Source organism: Colossoma macropomum, unplaced genomic scaffold, assembly GCF_904425465.1.
Source record: "Colossoma macropomum unplaced genomic scaffold, Colossoma_macropomum, whole genome shotgun sequence".
NCBI classification, from domain to species: Eukaryota; Metazoa; Chordata; class Actinopteri; order Characiformes; family Serrasalmidae; genus Colossoma; species Colossoma macropomum.
In genome coordinates, this window is record NW_023494806.1 from 24283096 (window position 1) to 24306541 (window position 23446).

At 40.4% G+C, this 23446-nt stretch overlaps 2 protein-coding genes and 1 long non-coding RNA gene across 5 annotated transcripts; all 3 read left to right on the forward strand.

The window, feature by feature from the left end:
* Positions 1-266: 266 nt before the first annotated feature.
* Positions 267-8368, forward strand: LOC118827418. Of its 3 annotated transcripts, XM_036598776.1 has the most exons (6): positions 267-588; positions 2101-2168; positions 5128-5195; positions 5479-5778; positions 5872-6162; positions 7067-8368. In XM_036598776.1, the coding sequence occupies exons 3-6, from the start codon at positions 5135-5137 to the stop codon at positions 7228-7230; spliced, it is 816 nt and encodes a 271-aa protein (XP_036454669.1). In that variant the 5' UTR covers positions 267-588; positions 2101-2168; positions 5128-5134; the 3' UTR covers positions 7231-8368. The 3 variants fall into 3 exon arrangements, with proteins under 3 accessions (XP_036454669.1, XP_036454668.1, XP_036454670.1); XM_036598775.1 differs by lacking the exon at positions 2101-2168 and having other exon boundaries at positions 269-588; XM_036598777.1 differs by lacking the exon at positions 2101-2168 and having other exon boundaries at positions 490-545.
* Positions 8369-12132: 3764 nt separating this feature from the next.
* On the forward strand, positions 12133-18274 carry LOC118827417. The gene is made up of 5 exons (XM_036598773.1): positions 12133-12354; positions 15374-15450; positions 16106-16408; positions 16514-16804; positions 16924-18274. Exons 1-5 carry the CDS (start codon positions 12203-12205, stop codon positions 17160-17162), a joined length of 1062 nt encoding a protein of 353 aa, XP_036454666.1. The 5' UTR covers positions 12133-12202; the 3' UTR covers positions 17163-18274.
* Positions 18275-21663: 3389 nt separating this feature from the next.
* LOC118827419 lies at positions 21664-22760 on the forward strand. Its single transcript, XR_005008861.1, has 3 exons — positions 21664-21797; positions 22016-22057; positions 22717-22760. It is a non-coding gene; the product is annotated as an uncharacterized LOC118827419 (long non-coding RNA).
* Positions 22761-23446: the final 686 nt, after the last annotated feature.

Here is a 23446-nt window from a genome sequence, read left to right on the forward strand (position 1 = left end):
CCTGTAGATTTTTCACTCTTTTTCTCCTCCTCCTTTTAATTCTGTGCATTGTGAAATTGTCCACAACTGTAGGAATGTGTCCTCGTGTAAGATCAGCTTGTGCACAAAGTGAAAATCATTCTTAATTTGCTGTTTTTAAACCTTTATATTTATAACATTGAGAAGGTTAAAGTGCAGATGTGTTCTGACTTTCACTTCAGTGTAGTTTCGGCTCAATACTTTCACTTTTAACTGAGTAAGATTTTGACACAGTACTCATAGCTTCACTACACCACAGTGTATCTGCACTTCTGCACTTAAGAAAAAAATAAAATAAATAAAGGAATAAAGAGAAAAGAGGCCAAAGGCACGTAAATGAAAACGACCTAAATAAATCAGTAAAGGACAGCACAGAAACTCACATAAGAAACACGTGTAAAAGGCTTTTATTTTGAATTCTGTCACACACCATTGTCGGCCTGTGCAGGTGTATTTAGTGTTCTTCACATCTGCAGCATTTCCACCGTCAGAGTTTCTTTCTCCGCGGGACACTGATCATCAGAGCAGTAAGTGCTGAAGTGTTGTCAGAGCTGGATGACTCACTGCCAGGTGAGTCATGTTAGCGTTCTCCACACTCTAACTTAGTTCTGCATATCTGTGGATTTACACGGTTTGTGGTGAAGAATATGCTTGTTTTGTTGTATTTAGCTGTGTGTGGTAGAATTGATGGACAGATTAGGGTGCAGTTTGTGGAGACAGTCATATCATCATCATCTCCTTCTAGCTGTGGTGGGAAGCTTTAGGTGGGATTGAAACTCAAGTAGGAAGCTGAGGTCAATGTTAATTAGCTAGATAAGACTGAGTTTATCCTAGATTACTAGTGATTAATAGTGCTGTTCCTCATTATTTACTCCCTCAGGCGTTACTATATTAGCAGCTACTGCTGCAGGGCTAACATGTCTACATAAGGCTGAATTCCAGTTTTCCGTTCCACCTTAAATGACGCTGCAGGGACTGTAGGTGGCGCATTTTAATATTGCTAGTATGGATTATCCACACAGAATGCTTTGTAAATACTGCGGATTGAAAGGATCATACAAACACACAGAAGCTGTCCGAGGATCATTTTGCTGTGAATTCTATTTCAGAACTTATGTAACATTCTATAATCTAACATCGTGATTGAGTAAATTAAGGGAGGAGTAAAGGGTGAATTTGTGATTATGTCCCGTGGCCTTCCAGTCATTAAAGGTCTCAGAATGCAGAGTTTTGCGAAATTTTACAATCCTTTCTTTTTTTTTTAACTGATGATTTTTAAACATAACATGGGGAAGTGTGAGTGCATTGTATACTAAGACAGTAGCATGTGACACAACTGAAAGCAGGATTATTACTGTAGTCATATTTAATATTCAGAAATGTTACTATAATATTTTTTTTTTCATGAACCTGTGAACATTGCATGTGAGAAGACTACAAATTTGGGCAAAATTACACTTAATTCCTACAGCAATACCTCAAAACATCTCAAAAATCTGACAGGCAGGCAGGTTTTGGTTGTGTTCTTGTTCTTCAGTTTCATCACCTTGGTCTTGTCAGGGTGGATCTTGAGCCCCACGCTTCTTGTTTTCTGGTCGACGCTGTCTGTCTTCTCTTGGAGGTCTTTCTGGGTGTGGGAAAGCAGGGCGATACCGTCCGCAAAGTCTGTGTCTTCAAAGTGGGCAGTCAGTCTTTATACGATCCCTCTTGGCTTGTCTTCGGTAGTTTTCTCATCACTCAGTCGATGACCATGAGAAAGAGGACGGGCGAGATCACACAGCCCTGTCTGACTCCCGTTTTCACATGAAACCACTCGCTTTGTTGCCCATCATGTTGCACACAGCACTGGTTGTTGGCGTTCATGTCTCTCAGGATGTTGATGACTTTTGTTGGAAATCCATATGCTCCAAGAATCTTCCAGAGCGAGAGGTGGTGGATGCTGTCAAACACTTTTTCGAAATCTATGAAACTGATGTGGAGTGATGAGTTCCATTCAAGTGACTGTTCCACTATGGTGCACGAAACAAAGATCTGGTCTATGCATTCCCTACCGCTTCTGAATCCTGCCTGCTCTCCTCTCAGGATCCTCTCGATGGCTTGTCTCATCCTCTGTAGCAGGACTCTGAAGAAGATCTTCACTGGTACTGATAGTAGGTTGATGCTCCTCCAGTCGCCACACACCGACAGGTCGCTCTTCTTCAGTAGCTTTACAATGATGCCTTTCTTCCATGTTTCTGGAACTCTCTCTTCCTTCCACACTTTGCTGAAAGGTTCTTCTAGTGCCTTGGCGCTTATAGAGGAGTTTGCCTTCAGCATGTCTGCAGTGGTTCTGTCTTCACCAGCTGCCCTACTCCCTTTAGTCTGTCTTCTGTCTCTTGCTGGGTGATTCGCCCATGTTTCATTTCTATGTGGAAATCTGGTCTATAAGTATGAAGTTAAATTTATGCAAAAAGTTTCAAATAAAATAATAAATTTATACAAGCAAAATGGTATCAAAATGTCCAAACATGTTACAAATACAAATAATGAGAATTCAATGAACATTATTTTTTCAAAAACATTTTCACTTCTTTTGATATAAATGTATTACTTATTTCATATTTTCTTCTATTGGATGTTTTTGGTTTTGGATTTTTTTGCATGTGGAATTTTTTACTCCTGACTTCTGGCACTTTTTAACAGGGAGCAGATCTTAGAAGCAGGCGTTGACCAGCACTTTCTATTGGTCAGCTGATTTAGAGTGACAGGTCTTCTGAACCCGTAAGCAAAAGAGCGATTTCCAGAAGAAAAAGTCTCTCAGCAAAATCAGCAAATAGAAAAAAATTAAGCAAAAACTGACAAAATGAGTAATATATTTTTGTTTTGGTAAAAAAAAAGTTTGATTTACTTTTCTTTATTCGTATTTGCAACATATTTTGTGCATTTTGATACTCAATATTTTGCTTATGGGTTTTATTACTTTATAGAAACTTCTGGCACAAAATCAACTCCAAATTAAAGCACTTCCTGTTAACTGCAGGCTGATTTGCATTTTTAGAGTTGTGTCTGTATTTGTTCTGGAAATACAAATTACAAGTTGATTTCATATGTTTTTTTTCCTCAGTATTGAGTGGTTCCATAGTTTTTCCTCTACTTGATCTGGAAAAATAATTTGATTTGCTTGAGGTACGTTTCACAAAGCCAGAATGTTCAGCTATAAAACAAAAATGTCTTGTTCATTTGCTATGAAGATTTAGCTGTACATATTAAGGATAAGCACATGTCTATTTGAGATAACAAAAAAGAATTAAAATACACTCATGAGGCTACATTTGTAATTTAAAATACAATAATGTAATAGAATATACTACACATAATATATACAACGTGATAATTGCAAGTAAGAGCATTGTTGCACTGTATTAAGAGGGGATATTTTGTATTCGTTGACCCATAAAACCACCTTATAATAAAGGATTTATCAGAACTAATGCCTCTACATACCATTATGGATGTCACCATGTTTAACTGGCCTCAGTATTTCTTTTGAGCCTGAGCATGTCTGGATGTAGGAAACACAGTTAAAGTTGACTTTGTCCACTGCTCAGTCAGGTTCTGCATCTTTGCATTAGCCCTACCAATGTTAGCAGGTCACACTGAGTTACAGAGGTATTAACTCTAAATAAACCATTATTTTGACATAATCAGTCAAAATCTTAGAAAATAATCCATTATTTCAATATAATCACTCTCTCTGAATCATGAGAAAAAAGCCTTTACTTTGACCTAATTACACAAAATAAGACATTTTGATGTAACCAGACAAAATTGTGAGACAATAAGACAATGTTATCAGGCAAAATCTAAAAAAATAAAGCATTATTTCAACATAATCAGAAAAAATAACCCCTGCTAATGAAAACGGGGCTTCATGTTCTCCATCTGTTCCATTGCTCAGGTGCCTGTGCTTGGGAATTGAAGCAATAGGTTAACACCTTATTCACACCTGATTTTTGAAGGACTGTCATCTTCAATCCTCTGTGTTTTATTACTTTGTGTAAGCAAATGTACTTAATTGATTCTTGGGAAAGTCTATACTTTGTTTATTTAACTAGGTGAAGCTGTGGTGTGGCTCTTGTGTCTTAGGTTACAGATTCTTGCAGTATCTCTGGGTACTAAGTGCATCTGCTAAGCAACTAAATATACACGGGTCTTTTTGGACCACAGGCCAAAGAACTTCCACTGACCGGTCACTGTATAAGACCATGACCTATTCCATGCATGTGTTAATTGTATGAGTGCATTATCCTCTCCATTCTGCCAAATCATGTTTCCTTAACTAATCTAGTCTCCGCTGTTAGCTGACAAATTGCAATGTGAAGGTTTTTACAGTTTGGTCCCTGTATGTATATGTTTGTATTTGGTACAGCAGTACAGCATGCGGGGGAAAAAAAAATTCTGTTGTAGTTTGCTGCTTGTTCAAGGTCATTGCACGGCGACATCAAAGTTCAACATGGCAGTAAACCACGTGAGACGCACACAAAACCTTTCTGCCAAGATAACGTGAACGTACCTTCAAAGGGCAACAGGTGTAAAACAGAAATAGTCTGTTTTTTATTATAGCCAATAGCCGATGATGTTTAAGGCAGTTGAAGTGGGTGACATCATGATTTTGTTTTGAAACTAGAGCTGTGCAATATTACAATATTAATTAATATTGTGATAAATTACATCAAAATTTGTCACAATATGCTTTTCTAAGCATAATGTGTAAATCAAAAGTACTTAAGTACTTCCCAACTCAGTGTTTCATTACAAAGACAGTATAATTAGTCCTGTTTATTTGGATTTAATGCAGTGAGTGAAATGTTGAATAGTAGCTTGTTTTTTTTCCAAATAATCATATGTGAGGAAAAATAAAAAGAAATATTGTGAAAACTTCAAGTATTGTGGTATTACATGTTTGCCAGATCGCCCAGCTCTACTGTAGTGTTCACGTTTCTTTGATTCCTGTCTCCTGGTCAGTACTGATGGTGTGTGTGTGTCTGTAGGTCAGTTCTGTTCTCTCTTTCTCTCTTCTCTCTCTCTCCTCTCCTGGTCAGTACTGATGGTGTGTTTGTGTGTCTGTAGGTCAGTCATGCAGTCCTGCAGTTCTGCTCTCTGTATCCTGATCTTACTGATCTCTACATTCACTACTGGTAAGAACTGCACTGACACTACTTTATCATCTTACTAAAGGCTTTATTGTATTTTACCTTCAGTTTGGTTTGGTTGTGTTGGCACATTGTTACTTCTCTATGCAGTATCATCATACTAAAACTATGTCATTACATTATGATACAATGAAACAGATGGGATATTGTAATGAACCTCTGAGCAGAAACATTTCCCTCAAACTGATTAAAGATGAGTAAAGAACTGAGACAGATTATTAATGTCCTTTAACACATTTTTATCTGTTTATGATGATCCCTCTTTCAGTGTCTGAATCAGCTGTTCCTACAGTGAAGGTGAATCTTCATGACTCTGCTACTCTGTCTTGCTATGAGAGATGCTCTGGTTTGGTCAGATGGACTGTGTCCCATAAACCCACTGATGCTCTGGCTGAGTGTGATCAGACTTCATGCAGATCAGTGAAGGAGGGATATCAGATGATCCATGATCAGTACCTGAAGGGGAATCTCTCTCTCATCATCACTGACGCTGATTTCACTAAGAGGAACATGTACACGTGTGACTGTGATGGTAAAGACCTCTGTGATGTGGATCTACAGATTGAGTGTAAGTGTCTGTCTTTTTTAGAACTACAGTGATGTAGATGCAGTGCTCTGTATCAGATTCGCCCCCAACTGCTGCTTTGTTTTACTTCCTCAGCCCTGAAAACCACAGTTCAGATAAAACCTGGAGAATCTCTGGTGCTGGATTTGGAGGTATCGGATCCAGTGGAGGTGATTTATGAAAGTTCAGATGGCGCAAAACTATCCAGTGGTCAGATCTGTAAGGTAGATGGACACTCACTACAGTGTAAAGATGAATATAAACAGAGAATGTCAATCCCATCTACTGTTGAGCTGAGAGGAATTAAGCCATCTGATAGTGGAGTTTATACCATACGAGACTCCAGGAATGAAGAGGTCATTCACACCTACACAGTGACCGTCCAAGGTATGGATTTAGTGTGAGATTTACAGTTCATATCAGGTCAATAATTCACATATATTCTACACAGAATACTGTTCATTGTGTGGTTGGTGAAGTAAATGAGTAAGAAAGCCCAACAGTTCTACTCTTTATCATCAGCACTTGAATGTAACAGGATGATGTATGTTTATATCTGCAAACATTTAGTAGAGGGAGCTCTCACTGGTTTTATTTGACAATCAAGTGGCAAAGATAGAACACCATGCTTGCGTTTCACGTTTTTATCATTGCCTGATCAGGGGTACATCATCATATGTCAGTAAAATCTAAAACCACCCTACATGAATGTTTCAGGTTGTTGAAAAAATTTAGTTTCTTTAAGAACCAAGAAATTGTGATTAAAGTGTACCGTAACTAACTTTAATCATGTTTAGTTGTGAATGACTGATCATGTGTGATTGTTCAGATCTGTAGTTTATCCTCTGTGTAGTTCAGTCTCTCCAGTGATTCCTACTCATTACACCAGATACATACATGCAATGTTTTTGTTACATTTAGTTGAATCTCCATCATTATTATTAGTATTTCATGACTGACTTATATTACAATATCATTCATTCTTACTGTTATTGTGATATATAACATTATTGTAATGTATCATTCTTTATTACTATTTAATGGAGATGCGATACTGCCCAGAGATGTTTAATCAGATCCTAAGTCAGTGGTTTTTGCTGGAACTGCTGAACTGTGTTTATCTCCAGTTATGATGTTGAGATGTTTTTATGATAGTGATGATTCTAAAACACAAGATCAGATCCATAGGTACTTCTGTACTAAATATACAGGATGCATAGTGTGTTTAGAAGTTCAGATTTGTTGCACCCGTTTCTGGATTCATTTTCTTTTTGTATTGTGCTCTTTGTAGATGACCTGCCCCATCCGTGCAGAGATGAGGGAACTTGTGTGCCAGCGTGGACGGTTGTAGTGCTGGTGCTGGTGGGAGCCGGGCTTGTGATATCAGTGGTGGTGATTGTACGGCAGAGGAGGGAAAGTCAGCGGTCCTCGAGGCCTGACAGTAGTGGAGTTTAAATCCATGGATGGGGAAACCACAGTAAGGTAGAGAAGAAAAGGCTTTACCATTCAGGCCTGCCTGTGTGAGAGTGGGTGATTAAACATCCAGCACTCACAACACTGTACAGCGGTCACCTACCCTCCTCCTGGAGATCTGCTTTCCTGCAGAGTTTAGTTCCAACCTGCACCCAAAATGCTTTGTCCTTACCTAAGACTAATGCCTCTGATCCAGCCAATCAGTGACTTCTGAAGAAATTACTTGGCTGGAGCAGGTGTGGCAGATTGTGTTTGGAACTAGACACTGCAGGAAGGTACCAGGGTTGGAGACCACTGCACTGAGGGGTGCACCTACACTCTAATGTAGGTGTTTTAATGTGAAATGTAGGTGTTTTAATGTGAAATGTAGGTGTTTTAATGTAGGTTTTTCAATGTGAAAGCAATGTGAAACAGAGACGTTGATCTGGTTCAGAATCTTTACTCTAGATCTCTACCTCTTTGACTATAAGACCTTATTACAGAAGTTTACCGTTTTATGAATCGGGTAAAGCTTCCTGCGCTCCACAATCCACTCCAGGTTTCTGTGTTCATTCTCTCTACTTCATATTCTGATTGACTTACTGGCTTATTAATACTTTGCTTTGTATTATGACCCTGAGATTAAGACCAGTCCCTTTCTAACCTGGTTATCTTGTGTACATTCTTGTGTGTACATATGTAAACTCTTCTTTGTACATCTGTAAATTCAGCTTCTCTGAGTGTTGGGTTTGGCTGCTGTTTTTGTTGGTATTGTGGGTTTTGTCTCCATGTCTGGTCAGTGCAGTATTCCTGTAGATCCTTATAAAACCTTATAAAGTCTTAAAATAGATGTAAACTAGTCTAAACTAAAGCTTTGTCATTGTAGAGTATTTGCTGTGTCCTGCTTGAAGGTTTCACATGAACTTAGCCATGATACCTGATTGATGGGACACTAATGTCTGTAAATATAAAAAGAATATATAAAATTAAGCACTTTGCCATCTATAAAAATGTTAATTTTTATTAAGCTACATTTTTAGGAATTTCTTATAATATAATATTGACCCCTTCCTGGGAAACTGGACTTATGACTGATTAAGATCCCAAAACGTGGGAGGGAAATCAGGGCTGGGTCTTCAGATATTTGACATATATAACTGGATTTATAAAAAATCTTTAAGGAAGATTAGATTAGAAGTGGTCCATAATATTCAAACATGAGTACTCTATAAAATGACATTTTAATGATGTAACATCATTTACATTTCTTGGGTAATCTACCCAGTCCTGCACAGCAGCATAGATGTTTTACAATCTGGTCAGGAATATTAAGTGTACATGTATGTATGAATTTTGCTAAGCAAATCGGTCATATAAGTGAGAACAACCAAATGCATATTTGTATGTATTTAGGTTGGAAAACTTGTCTGGTTCAAACATCACAGAACTGCACTGAATTAACTGTGTTGTGCACTAAATCACCAGACTTTTTATTGACTGTTACAACTCAGTCTGTTACAGTGATCCCGTTTATGGGGTAAGTAGTTACATTTGCACTCACTCTGCTTTTGGCTGAGTTGTTCATAAATAGGAGAAGCAGAAACAAAGTTTGATTTTATTTGTACTAGAGATGTGTATGTTTATACATGAGAATTTGTTTTAAGATTTATTTTTAAATGTAGTCTATCTGTATTTTATACAAATAAAATGTATACTTATTTCTGTACTTTTATGCCTTGTTTAAATTGTGTTTAGTCTTTCTGCTGCTCTTCCAGTATCACAGCAAAGTGTTGGAGATACTGAGTATTTTTGAGAATTTACATACAAAATAAAGATATTCAGTTTACAGTGTTTTAAATTTAAGACTTTATTTTAGTACGTGAAACTCTTAAATCAGCATCTGAAGTGTTAAACACTGCAGAGATGTGCATTCTCATGTATCATGATTCACCTCATTAGCTAATTACACAAACCTGAATTCAGAGTGTTAGAAGAGAGATACTGCTGGTCTCTGCAGAGCTGTGACCCACCAGGAACTACGTTCAACACCACTGATCTACAGCAGGGATTCCTGAAGTCAGTCCTGGTGGTGACCCCACACATCTACACATTATTTTTGCACTGGAAAAATCTTTAACAAAGTGGCTAAAGTAGAAACACTTCCTTTTACTGTAATTCAACAGTTTGACTAGTTTACCAAGTTATTCTGACATGCAGTGTCTCACTGTAATAACAGTAAAAACCATTAAAACACATGCAAATGTCTGTGAAACAAAGGTGATTATTTCTTTTTTATGAACTTACATTTATTTCTGTAAGTTAACAACAGCTGTGTTAAAATACAGTATATGTATGGTTTATTTACATTAAATCTGATACTGAACATTCTATTTTTACCTTGAAAATACTTCATTTTCATTTGTCATCCCTGACAGAATGCTATAGGACCCTAAAATAGCTTTCATCTAAAATCACAAATTAATAGTGTCGCAAAATATGAAAATTAAAACAGGGCTCTATAACCATAACAAAAACACACATCAATCAGAATTCACAGACAAAGATGCGTAAGATAATACTGAATGTTGCTGTTGCTAAGTTACAGCTACATAAAAGGTATACAAGACAACTATAAAGCAACTCAGCACATACAACCATTAAACTGCAGACAAACAGTTCTAGCAAAGAAAGAACTATAATTTCAATTGTCCTGGAAAGTTTCAACTGCCCTGGAAATTAAAATTCCGTATTAGACTCGGATGTAGCAGTGCTGGATTCCTTTCTTCTGATGCTTTAATACAGAGTGTTAAATAGCTGAAAGCAAACATCTTCTGAAGGGAAGAACACAATCTCCTCACATTGTACTACAACACACTAATTTAAAATGTTTTACCTCTATAAAATAGGACAGAACTTTCAGAGTTTGTTTATACAGTGTTGCCTGCAAAACAAAAGTGTTCCAATTACAGATCCTTGTGGGACTCCAGTGTATGTCTTTTTGTGAACAATTATTTTTATTTTGTGTATGACCAATATTGACTAGTGTATGTGTTAAGAGCAACTGACTGATGGTTAAGACTCAGATACTGCAGGAGGAATGCAAATGGACGTGTGGTTACCAATGTCCTGAGGATCACCCAGCTGAAAGGTAGGTGTTGCAGCTGCTTCCATCTGTTTGGGATGCTCCCTTACCAGTGACAGGCCATAGCATAACTGTAGAAAAGGGCTGACTGAGGCAAGGCAGCTATGCTTGAACTAGGAGTATGCCTGTACATGTCAAGGATAAAGACTGCCCATAAATCATCAAGGCCTGACCCTGGCCCTAGCAACACCTATAGGAGGACAAGAAGCATTTGAGTGACACTTTACTGCAACCAATCATTGGCTTGGAGTGCTAACAAGTGCAGTTACTTAAAGAAATAGAAATAAAATAAAAACAGTATGAAAACAGAAATAAATTACACGTAACCACTAGATGCAGCCAAATCTGTCAGTAGAGAAATGAATTGTTCTTAGAGTGCATGAATAAGCGTTCAAATATTCTTCTCCTTTTTTTTCATTTTTATGGATTTTGCTATTTGTAACGTAAGGATGAAACCTTCTATTATTTAAGCCATATTAATAATCTAAATCTAACCCACATACCTGTAGTACGTTAATGAGTACAGCTACAGACCTAACACATTGAGAGACCTACAATCCGTTCACTGAACTACAGATTCCTTCTTTGGATAATCTGTACAAACACTGCTGCGGCAGAAGGTCAGACACCTGCATTCACTGTTTACAGGTGTTTAACTGTGTATGAGACAGAGGCTCAATTCCACTGTAGTGGAGATTATAATAGCACCTGGACTACAACCACCACACCCTCCACTTCACAGTGCTTTCACTTTACCAGGTGGAGATAAACCCTCATATCACTCAGCAGTGTTTAGACTTTTGCTGAAAACACAAAGCCAATTCCATAAAAGTTGGGGCAGCATGAAATGTAATATATATCAGAAAGGACTGGTTTATAAACTTACTTTGATCTGTGTTTAAATGTAAACAGTACAAAGACAAGACACTTAATGTTTTATCCTATCAACTTATCAATTGTTTTGCAAACATACGCTCTAGTCCTAGTGAGGATGGGTCACAACTTACCAAATACATCAGCAAAGAAATCCACTAGTTTAATAATAAAGTTCCTCAGAGAGGGATTGTGAGGATTTTAAGTGTTTCACTCTCTGTAGTGCATAAAATCATCAAAAGATTCAGAAAATCCAGAGAAACCTGTGAGTGAAGGAAAACACTGAACACTATAACTGCAGCAATTCAAGTTAAGACTGTGCTAAACACAGTGGAGGTCACTATCAATGACATCCAGAAACGGATGTTTGACTGGTGTTGATGCTCAGTGTAAAGGTGTACTGTGGTCTGACGAGTCAAACTTTCAGTTTTTCTGGAAATAATGGACGTTATGTTCTCAGGGTTAAAGATATTAAGGACCATCAAGATTTAGGACCCAAAGTTAATTGCACCATCTGTCCCCACTCAGTGCTTATCTTGGCCCGATTAGTGAACTGCATGGGCTAACACACATGGAGCCTATACAGAGCCAGTGGTCAAATCTGTGAAGGCCCCAACTGGGTCGCCCAAGGGGGGCCCTATTGCTAGCCAGTTGCTATCCCGTATGGGGCCCACATGAAAATGCTGGCTGGGTTGTTACCAGCATAAAGTTCCAAAGCCAGGCTCATGGAGGTATTCGTGGTTAACAATGAAATTTATATACACATGTTGGAATAACATATGCTGCTTTTTTATACACCATCTTTCTGATGCTTGCAATCGACTTCTCCTGGCAGCATTTGTGTGTGTGTGTGTGTGTGTGTGTGTTTGTGTGTGTGTGTGTGTAAGAGTGAGCGAGATTGCGCAACTTGGAAGAAAACACCTGACTTAGACAGTAATGAGTGCAGTGAAATACTAAAGGATGAAACAGGAACCGCCCAGATTTCTAGAAGATTTTCTGACCTGCCTTCTCTCGCGCTATCGTGACACTAACTCTTTATTACCTCTCGTCGTCTCTCGTCACTTTTTTAACTTTTTTATCTTTGATTATCTCCAGCTCCAGCACGACAAACCGTGAGTATACAAGAAATATTCACACTGTAATTACAGGCTAATTACATTAACTTCCTGAGGGTGAAAGTTAGCCAGGAAAGCCGCTGTGGAAACCCTGCCGATATTGCAGAGCAGATAAAAAGCTCACCTCTGACTGTCTGACTGCTCTTTAATGGAATATCTTTCACCTTTCAGATTAGACTAGATCAGATTACATAAACTGTGTTGTTTTGATTCACTGCCTTGAGCCGCGTGACTCAGCACAAATAATCCCGGAAAAGTCCCAGCTGTGTAAATCCCGCTGAAAACAAACAGCTGGAGGTAAACTGTTGGTTATGAAGGTGTTAAAAAGTGATCTGTCCATAAAAAGTACACAAGTTAATTAACACTTACTTTACAGCTATTAAGTATGAGATTAGTTAAAAGTGTAAATATCTTTCAGCTTTCTGAACGTATTAAATCACACAGAGTTTATTTTTTCTTCCTTTTTACATTTAGGTCAAGGTCAAGGTCAAGAGGCTTTTATTGTCATTCCATCTATGTACAAGTACACAGTGGAGTGGAATTACGTTCCTCCAGGAACAACACGGTGCAACAAGGAACACAAAGTACAAAGTGCGAACGTGCAGACAGTGTGCAAACAAAGAATTAGGCTAGAAACAGTACAATAAATACAATAAATTAAACATTAGACACAGTAAACAGAGAGGAAAGTGCAGCGCCGACACAGCACTCATTTCTGAGCATGAGGTAGTGGAATAAAGTGCAGTATTTAACATGCTGTGATCTGTGAGATACAGAGTCAGATAACATACGTGAGCACAGCAGTTACTGAGGTAGTAAAACAGTGTAAACACAGTATTAGCAGTAATGTTCCAGATAGTGCAAGTAGTGCATCAAAAGAGGGGTGTATGAGTGTGTGTGTGTGGGGGGAGGGGGGGGTAGTTTAGTCCTTGTGAATTTAAAAACCTGATTGCTTGAGGAACAAAGCTGTAGCAGAGTCTGGCAGTGATGGCACGAATGCTCCGGTACCTTCTGCCAGACGGCAGCAGTGAAAAAAGTCCGTGTGAGGGATGGGTGGGGTCGTTCACGATGCTGGTGGCTTTGCGGATGCAGCGTGTGGTGTAGATGTCCATGATGGAGGGGAGAGAGATCCCGATGATCCTCTCAGCTGTCCATCTATACACTGTAGGGTCTTGTGGTCAGAGGTGGTGCAATTCCCAAACCAGGCGGTGATACAGCTGCTCAGGATGCTCTCCACAGTCCCCCTGTAGAACATGGTGAGGATGGGAGGGGGGAGATGAGCCTTCTTCAGTCTCTGCAGGAAGTAGAGGCTCTGCTGGGCTCTCTTGGTTATGGAGTTGGTGTTGAGGGACCAGGTGAGGTTCTCTGTGATGTGGACGCCAAGGAACTTGGTGCTCCTCACAATTCCCACAGTGGAGCCAGTGATGGTCAGTGGGGCATGGTCACCTCACACTCTCCGGAAGTCGACAACCTTCTCCTTAGTTTTGTCCACATTCAGAGACAGGTTGTTGATTGCGCACCAGTCTGTCAGCCGCTGCACCTCCTCTCTGTACGCTGACTCATCATTCTTGCTGATCAGACCCACCACAGTCGTGTCATCAGCAAACTTGATGATGTGGTTTGAGCTGTGCTTTGCTGTACAGTCATGAGTCAGCAGGGTAAACAGCAGCAGACTGAACACACAGCCCTGAGGGGCGGTATGCTGTCGGATCCTGGTGCTTTCCATGGATTGACTCTGTGTAGAGTTCTCCGCACATCAGCTGTGGACAGACACAGTACCTGTTCACTTGGAGGAGGAGTGGTTTTCCTCGCCCTCGTTCCGTTCTGTGCTTCAAACTGAGCATAGAAGTTGTTTAGCGTGTCTGGAAGGGAGGCATCACTGTCACAAGCAGGTGAAGGTGGCTTGCAGTTGGTGATGGCCTGGATGCTCTGCCACATGCGCCGTGTGTCAGCAGTGTTTTGAAAATGTTCATGGATTTTCTTTGAGTAGGCACGCTTAGCCTCTTTCCCGGGAAAGCTTGGCTCTTGCTATCCTGAGGCTTGCTTTGTCCCTTGACTTGAAAGCCTTGTCACGGGTTCTCAGCAGCGTGCGCACCTCTGCAGTCATCCATGGTTTCTGGTTGGGGTGAGTTGTGACAAGTTTGGAGACAGTGACATCATCAATGCACTTGCTGATGTAGCCAGTCACTGATTCTGTGTACTCCTCCAGATTGATGGAGTCACCGGAGGTTGCTGCTTCTCTGAACATCTCCCAGTCAGTGTGCTCAAAACAGTCCTGAAGAGCAGAGATAGCTCCTGGTGGCCAGGTTCTCACTTGCTTCTGGTCTGGTTTGGCACGTCTGATGAATGGTCTGTATGTTGGAATGAGCATCACAGAGATGTGGTCTGAGTAGCCGTAGTGGGGGGTGGGGCTCGGCCCTGTAAGCACCGGGGATGTTTGTATAAACAAGATCCAGCACGTTAGCCCCACGGGTTGCAAAGTCCACATACTGGTGAAATTTTGGGAGCAACGACTTCAGATTGGCATGGTTGACATCTCCAGCAACAATAAACAGTCCGTCTGGGTGCGTGTTTTGGAGATCACTGATAGCGCTGTACAGCTCGTTCAGTGCGGCGTTAGCATTAGCACTAGGAGCTATGTACACCGCTACTATGTACAGCATAGTTAGTTCTCTTGGCAAATAAAATGGCCCAGCTCTGACAATCGCAAACTCCACCAGCGGTGAGCAGTGACTAGAGACTAGCTCCTCTGGCGATGGTAGACGCTGGTACTGGTTGAAGTAGTCATGATATATAGTTTTGGTCGGGTTATATGACAGATAGTAAACAAAAAAATAGCAAAAAGCACCGATTTGCTCTTCCTGAAGTGGCGGCTGCATCTGCCCACCGCGCCACCGGAGCCGGCATATCTTTGAACCTAATGCTCAAAAACCAGGGGCTGATGTTAACAGCTGGTGTGAAGGGGGTCTCAGCAGGACCCTCTTACTGATGTGCAGTGTTTCTTTTACCTCCTCAGTGAATCCACAGACATGCAGAGCTCCAGGATCCGGAGAGCGTTCCTGTTTGGGCTGCTGAGCTTCTCTTGCATCTTGGGTGTGTTTTTACATTTCGCACATTGTTAATAGAGCTGCAGGCTAATTATACTGTCAGACATGCTTTGTTTAAGGTAGTGTCATTCTTTACCATCACGGTTTTGTTTGGTTTGATTTATGCCCTTGAGTAGTTCACTGTTTTATCAGTTATTCTACCAGTTTTTGGGGATGTGCTGTATAGATTAATACCATTTATGATATTGATATCTTACTGACACACTGCTGATGAACGTAGCCAGTAGAGTATTAACTGTAGGTAGATTATGAGATATAATTTAGTCTGATCTACAAAAAGACCAACATGTGCACCGACATTTGTGGAGAAAAGGGACCCTGAATGTGAATGAAATTCAACCTAAAACATGCACTCAGGTAGTAATGAAGTGCATTTTAAAGTGAGGAGCTGAACCCTGATCTCCAGAGTGAGGAGTGGGAACGTTACTCAATATTCAAATTAGAGATGGTGCAGTGCTGCTTTGTGGAACCTGGTGCATCTCCAGTTCAGATACTCTGAGCATTATGAGTTCTAACATTCACAAATTCAGAAACCGCCATAAAATTCTGTTGCAGCTGGATGAAAAACCTGGACTGGACTGAGATCTGACACAGGTTTACTGCATCGTTATTAACAGACCTCTCTCTCCCTCCTTCTGCAGTTCCTCCTTCTTCAGCTCGTTCTTCAGTGAAGGTGAAGCTTCATGACTCTGCTACTCTGTCCTGCTCTGAGAGATGTTCTGGTTTGGTCAGATGGACTGCATCCCGTAAACCCACTGATGTTCTGTCTGAGTGTGATCAGACTTCATGTAGATCAGTGAAGGAGGGATATCAGATGATCCATGATCAGTACCTGAAGGGGAATCTCTCTCTCACCATCACTGACGCTGATTTCACTAAGAGAACCTGGTACACCTGTCAGTGTGACGGTAAAGACGTCTGTGATGTGAGTCTACGGCTCGAGCGTAAGTGTCCAGTCAGTGAACCTGGTCATTTTATCTTTTAATCAGACTGTAAAACGTAAGAGGCAGTGAGTGAAGATGTGGTTTCTTGTGCTTTTATCTTTGCAGCTCCTGAGAACTTCCTGCAGATGAACCGTGGGGATAATCTGACTCTGGATCTTCCCGTCTCAGAGCCAGTGAAGGTCACTTTCAACAGGACTGGAGACTCTGATCCAAACCCTGTGAAGCTGTGTGAAGTCAAGGGCCGTAAAGTCCAATGTGACCCTCCATATGAGGAGAGAGTGTTGTTCCAGTCCAGTCTGCAGCTGAAGGACCTGAAGGACTCTGATGGTGGTGTTTACACTGTAGTGGACACTGAGAACGAGGAGGTCGTGTCTACATATAGAACCACAGTCAGAGGTAAGACTTTAACTGATTTCACCGTTTAACATATAAGTTAGGAATACTAGGCCGTTTTCACACATCTTCAATAGTCCCTCAAAACATTTCTGAAGTTGTCTGTTCGGTTCTCTCTTTAGGTGAGAAGGAGAGCTGGGTGTGGAACATTTGGAAGAAAACAGAGTTTGGCATTGGGCTCGGTGTGGGGGTCTTTCTTGGAGCATTGCTGGCCTACTTTGTCCCACCACAGATAGTAAGAGGCTGGATGTGGCTGAAGAGAAGAACACAGCGCTCACATGGATGCTGCACTACAGCTGAGGATAAGAGTCAGTCTACTACCACTGAACAAGTTCCTCTGAAGGAAAAGCCCTCAGGTTAGTGTGAGACAAGGCTGTAGAGGATCAGAGTGAAGAGCCTTTTCACCCACAAAGACTGAATCTTCTGTTCTTCAGTCTGGAGGAGGGTTCAGAGTGTCTTCTGTATGTTTTTACAGTCATCTTGTACTTTTCTGTGCTTCATGTTTTGGTTTTATGTAAAAAGGAAAGTAAATGGAGCCGAATTAGAGATGATCTAGAGCTGCACGCAATCCCACTTTTACCCATCAGTCACAGCACAACATCCTGAGACAGTTTTTTACTGATTGTGTGATCAGTAGCTCTGATTTTGGAGATGTAGTTGATTGGATTGTGGGAGATTTTAGCTGTTACTGGTAAATATCATGATTTTCTAAAAGCACAGATGTGAAACTTTGATCATTGTTCTGTTTAGCAGTGTTGAGACAAAGACAAAGTTTTCGCACCAGATTTCCTTCTAATCAGGATGACCTGCCAGCACTGGTGTTACATGTGAGCAGGTATTACTCTTGAGTTGGGAGAATTATCAGCACACTCACTAACTCTGCTTACAGGGGACTTGTGTTTGTGTTAGAGGAGCGCTTATGTTGGGTAAACCTCACCAGCTCACCCCAGCTCCACTTACAAGATCTGCTGGATTAGTGTATCACCTGACATTTCAAACCACTTAAGAGGGGTGCCTGTACTTTCGCACCATGTAGAGGTCTGCTCTGTCTAGTTGGTCAGAGCGTGGGCACCACCCCTTGTAATTTTGATTACTGGCCAGAGAAGAGTAGTTAGCTTTTGTTTCATTTTTGTTTCTGTATCTGAGTACCTTTTGTTTCAGAGAAGTGGTTTTTGTTTTGATCTTTTCTTTGGTGCCACAGTTTGATTCTCTCAGAGTGGTCCAAGATATCATAGCACAGCATTTTTACTGTAGCTGGTTTTAATAAATAAAAAATAGTTAAAATGTAACTGTGAACATTTTGAACTCTTATTTTGTATATTGTGTATTTTTTTAAGATGCAGCTGCTTTACTGAGTTTGTTGAAGTCCAAAGTGCTGTGATTTTTGCTGTCAGTTTCTACTGATAGTGTTTAATGTGTTTATACTTCTAATGTTGATAAAGCACCAACTCCAGTGTCATCAGCTGTGCTCATATCAGTAATTCTAACCGTAAATTTATATTATTAAAATAAATGAAGCTTCCTTGTGTTCTGATCTTGTGACTGATGTCTTTATTAATCTGTGTAAAATGTTATTGTGTCATTCTGACTTTAACAGAATCAGGTGTTAATTACAAAAATGAATTAAAAAGTCTGGATGAAGATCTGAGATGTTCCATAATATCATCTGCTCTTTTGATGTAACTCAGGGTCCAAACTGAAATACACTGACCTTCCTTTTCCACTCTGTCCAGCTCACCCAGCAGATGGCGCTGTGCCAAACCTGTGACAGATCGACATTAGAGACATGGTGGGGCTGTTGCTCTGATTGCTCTGCCATTAGCTTAGCAGCAGTTTAGTCTCAGTTTAACACAGGTTTGGTTAAACCGGTAACTTCAGGGGTTTAATACTCAGCTGTGTGTTAAACTAAACCTGACTGCTCTTTCCAAACATGCAGGAGTCTCTCTGATCCACTGATCATCCAGATGTGCTGTCAAATTACATCATGAGCCCGACTAAAACAAAATACTGCATAGTAAGAACATATTTTGCTGTATAGTTTATCAGTCAATATATAATGAAATGTCAGCATATACATTTGGGCCCATAAATATTTGGACACTGACAAAGCCATTATGTTGGCTGTCCAGCACAGCTGGAGCTGAAATTAAATAATGAACATGAGTTCAAAGTGCAGACTTTCAGCTTTATGTTGAGGATATTTACATCCAAATCAAGGTGAATGTTGTAGGAATTACAACCATTTTATTCAGCGTCTCTCATTTGTAGGGGTTCAAAAGTAATTGGACAGTTGGCTCTTTGGCTGTTCCATGGTCAGGTGTGTGCTGTTTCATGTCCACAAAACATTATGACAGAAGGTATGTAGGCCTATGGTTATGAAATATTGTCATATCTGAGCTGAAAATGCGCTTCAATTACAATAATCTCACCTTAAGCCTCAGTTAAACCGTGTCTTTATCAGGTTTCAGACAGACCTCAGTTAAACCTGATCAACAGCACCATCTAGTGGCAGATGTGTGGTTTTTAAATGAAAAGCAATCAGGTTTAGTTTAAGATGCAGGTGAGCTTTAAACTGCAGCTTTTGAGGACAGAGCAGTGGAGTTTAAGAACCCATGAGACTCATTCAGGTTTAAACCCAGGTTAAACTGTAAACCAGAGCTAAGCTAATGACAGTGTAATTACCCCTTTATGACTATATCCACAATAATAAACAGTGTTTGTATGTCGTATCTGCCTCAGCTGTCGTCCCATAGAAGCCTGAGTGATGTGTAGGTGAGTAATAATGCTTCACACCTGTTCAGCAGGTAATGAGGAGCCAATCAGAGCCCATTTAGAGGATCAGGGAAGTTAGGAGGTGGAAAAAAATCAAAAATATGATAAACTCAACACGACACAACTGGCTGGTCACCTGCAAAACCAGCAGATGTTGTGTTTAGGATGCTGGTATGCTGGTCAACCAGCATGACCATAATTTGACATCAACGTTATTTCCATCATGTAAACAGTCAGATGACAGAAAGTGAGCAGGTAAACAGTATGAATATAAATGATGATGCTAAAGTGAATTTTACACATGTGCAGTTTACCCACAGTTCATTTCTACTCCACTAAAACAGGCCTAAACTGATCAGCTGCAGCTCCATTTCACATCCTCAGATTTCTGTTTATCTCCCACAGGAACCGTTACGCTGGGTGAGCGAGCTCCTCCTCCTCGGAGACTAAAGCAGCATCAGATCAGAAACTGAGTCAAAACCCCACAGAATAAAACCACCTGTTCTTAAGCCCCGCCCCCTGTCCCCGTTTACTGAAGATCAAAACGAAAGCGCATCAGTGCAGGAGGAAGTAATCAGCACACCAGCTGTACGATTCTGTCATATTTCTGATATTATGATAATAAACAGGATTGATTTCCCTGCAGAAACTCCAGCAGTGAGAGAGAGAGAGAGAGAGAGAGAGAGAGAGAGAGAGAGAGAGAGAGAGCGGTGAGTACAACTCAGAGCTCAGAGCTGAAGTGTGTTTGGAGATTCTCTGTTTCTGTTTCTGTTTGGAGTTTATGGCTGATCTGAGGCTCTTTTGTTAAATGGCTGTTTCAGAAAGACTGAGTGGTTTATTTAACATCATCAGCTGATTGACAGACAGAATTAATGTAATTTATTGTGATTGATATAACAGTTTTATTAAATGTGTGCTGGAACAGAGTGATGAGCTTCTGTATTAAAGAGAAATCCTGAGATTAGCAGGCTGTTGATTGGCTGCATCACAGCACACTTCCTCTTAAAAACCACAAGCAGCGCAGTCGGTTCTGCAGCCACTTCCTCTGTACAGACAGGAAGTCTACAGAAAAAGCCTTGAGCTGCCAGGAGGAGCAAACCCACCAGTCTGAGTAACATCTGTAATATTTCAGCATTTCCACTGTACAGATTTACTGTATCAGTGAATATAGTGGAGTAAATCTCCAGCACACTCACTGATACTCATTAGTCTCTATGAACTCAGAGAGCTGCTGCAGTTTGTGGGCTCTGAGCTGATTGATTCAAATTCAGTGCTGTGTTCAGTGAGTCTCTCTTTCCCTTCATTCCAGCTTCCATTCTGTTCAGGAGACTCACTTTCAGTTCCTCAAAGAATCTGCAGACACACCTCCAAAGTTCAGTCTTAGAAGCTGGTTGATCATTTTCTGATGTAACCAAACACATTCAGTGGTGTTGAGGTCTGGACTCTGGGGTGGTCAGTCCATTGTTCAGCTTCGTTGTTTGATGTGTCTCCTTTTCTCAGTGAGGTTCTTCTACACATCCTTTCAGACCCACAGCGCTGAGTCGTCTTCTCACAGTGGAAGGATGAACAGAAACACCTGTGGATGTTTTCAGATCTGATCAGCTTGATTTTCTCCTCTCTCTCAGAGATGAAAGCTTTAAGTGCTGTTTATCTGATGGGGTAAGTATTGGGGTCTAGCAGCTCTTCCAGGTGGTTGTTAGGAAGCACATTTTCTCTGTAGATTTGTTGAACTCCAATTTGGTCACTTATTTTCCTTTAACTTTCTCTTTTATTACTTAAGTGGACTCTTTAATCTAATCTCCTCCTGGAAAATCAGTAACATTCTTTATGGCTGTTTGACTAGAACTGAAATAAAGGGTGGTCACTGAGTTTTGCACAGCACTATATCTCTCCTCTCCTGGTCAGTACTGATGGTGTGTGTGTGTCTGTAGGTCAGTTCTGTTCTCTCTTTCTCTCGTCTCTCTCTCTCCTCTCCTGGTCAGTACTGATGGTGTGTGTGTGTGTGTCTGTAGGTCAGTTCTGTTCTCTCTTTCTCTCGTCTCTCTCTCTCCTCTCCTGGTCAGTACTGATGGTGTGTGTGTGTCTGTAGGTCAGTTCTGTTCTCTCTTCTCTCTCTCCTCTCCTGGTCAGTACTGATGGTGTGTGTGTGTCTGTAGGTCAGTCATGCAGTCCTGCAGTTCTGCTCTCTGTATCCTGATCTTACTGGTCTCTACATTCACTACTGGTAAGAACTGTCACTCCTTTATCATCTTGTTAAAGACTTTATCTTAATGTTTAGTTTGTAAAGTAGATCTTTAACATTTCAGAACTCAAATAGACAGTGAAGCTCCTGAAATGTGATCTGCTGAGTACAAACAGTTTGCTCTGTTCACTCCAGCAGATGGTGCTGTTGTCCTGTTTTTTAATATACTGTTTCCTTTTCTATCTTTTTCTTTTTTTCAGTGTCTGTATCAGCTGGTCCTTCAATGAAGGTGAAATGAAGCGGTGAGTGACGAAGCTCTAAAATCGGATTAGTTTTAAATGACTGTATAAAGTTATATGAAGTGGTGAGTAATGAAGCTCTAAAATCTGAAATTGAAAGTGAGACATTTTACCATATCAGGAAAAACATTAACTCATTTAGAACTTGATGGTAGCAAAGCGTCTCAAAAAAGTTGGGACAGAGACAACAAATGGCTGTAAGTGGTACTAATAAAAATCAGCTGGACGAACAATTTGCCACTAACTCACATGACTGAGTATAAAAAGGTCATTTTAGAGAGGCAGAGTCTCTCAGAAGCAAAGATGGGCAGAGGTTCAACAGTCTGAGAAAAACTACGTCTAAAAGTTGTGGAACAATTTCAAAAAAATGTTCCTCAACGTAAAATTGTGAAGACTTTGGACATCCCATCATATACAGTACATAATATCATCAACAGATTTAGACAATCTGTAAAAATCCCTGTTTTTGTGTAATCCACAAATGCAAGTTAAAGCTGTGTCATGCAAAGAAGAAGCCACATGTCAGCATGATCCGGAAACGCCGCCGTCTTCTCTGGGCCAAAGCTCATTTAAAATGGACTGAGGCAAAATGGAAAACTGTTCTGAGGTCAGATGAATCAAAATTTCTATTTTTTTTTTTCTCTTCTTTTCGTCTCTTTCAGGGAAGGCCTTGCATATTTCATCAAGACAATAAACCACATACTGCATCCATCACAACAGTATGGCTTTGCAGAAGAAGAGTCCGGGTGCTGAACTGGCCGGCCTGCAGTCCAGACCTTCACCAATAGAAAACATTCAGTGCATCATGAAATGAAAAATCCAGCAAAGAAGACCTAAAGACCCAGGATAGCTGTCCTCTCAAACCGTGACATTCCTCTCTCAAACATCAGGACCTTCTCTCAAACATTTTGGCACAAAACTAACTCCATAAAGAAGACCCAAAGACCCAGGACTGAGCAGCTAGAGTCCTACATCAGACAAGAATGGGACAACATTCCTCTCCCAGAACTCCAGCAATGGCTCTCCTCACTTCCCAGACGTTTACAGACTGCTGTTAAGAGAAGAGGGGAGGCTACACAACGGTAGACGTGGCCCTGTCACAACTTTTTCAAGCTGCGTTGCTGCCATCAAGTTCTGAATGAGTATATGAATATATTAATTACTGAATATGAATATATTCTAATCTCAGCAGATACGTGTATGCAGTGTATGCTGATCACAGCAAATCCAGACACATATAACCAAGTGGAACAGATGGATAATACAATGAATCTTAAACAGGTAACTGGGTTACTAAACTGGTTCTTTTTCACCTGTATAGAACATTTCTACCATCAAATCTAATCAAATTAGTAACATCAGCAGTTTATCCAGCTTTGAATTTCCTTACTG

Excerpts from the sequence above, each read along its gene's own strand:
- LOC118827418 (XM_036598776.1), top strand. The coding sequence starts at position 5,135 with ATGCAGTCCTGCAGTTCTGCTCTCTGTATCCTGATCTTACTGATCTCT. Across the intron at positions 5,196-5,478 it reads GATCTCTACATTCACTACTG|TGTCTGAATCAGCTGTTCCT; the intron begins GTAAGAACTGCA and ends TCCCTCTTTCAG. Across the intron at positions 5,779-5,871 it reads TGTGGATCTACAGATTGAGT|CCCTGAAAACCACAGTTCAG; the intron begins GTAAGTGTCTGT and ends TTACTTCCTCAG.
- LOC118827417 (XM_036598773.1), top strand. The coding sequence starts at position 12,203 with ATGAAACAGGAACCGCCCAGATTTCTAGAAGATTTTCTGACCTGCCTT. Across the intron at positions 12,355-15,373 it reads CAGCTCCAGCACGACAAACC|TGAATCCACAGACATGCAGA; the intron begins GTGAGTATACAA and ends TTACCTCCTCAG. Across the intron at positions 16,409-16,513 it reads TGTGAGTCTACGGCTCGAGC|CTCCTGAGAACTTCCTGCAG; the intron begins GTAAGTGTCCAG and ends TTATCTTTGCAG.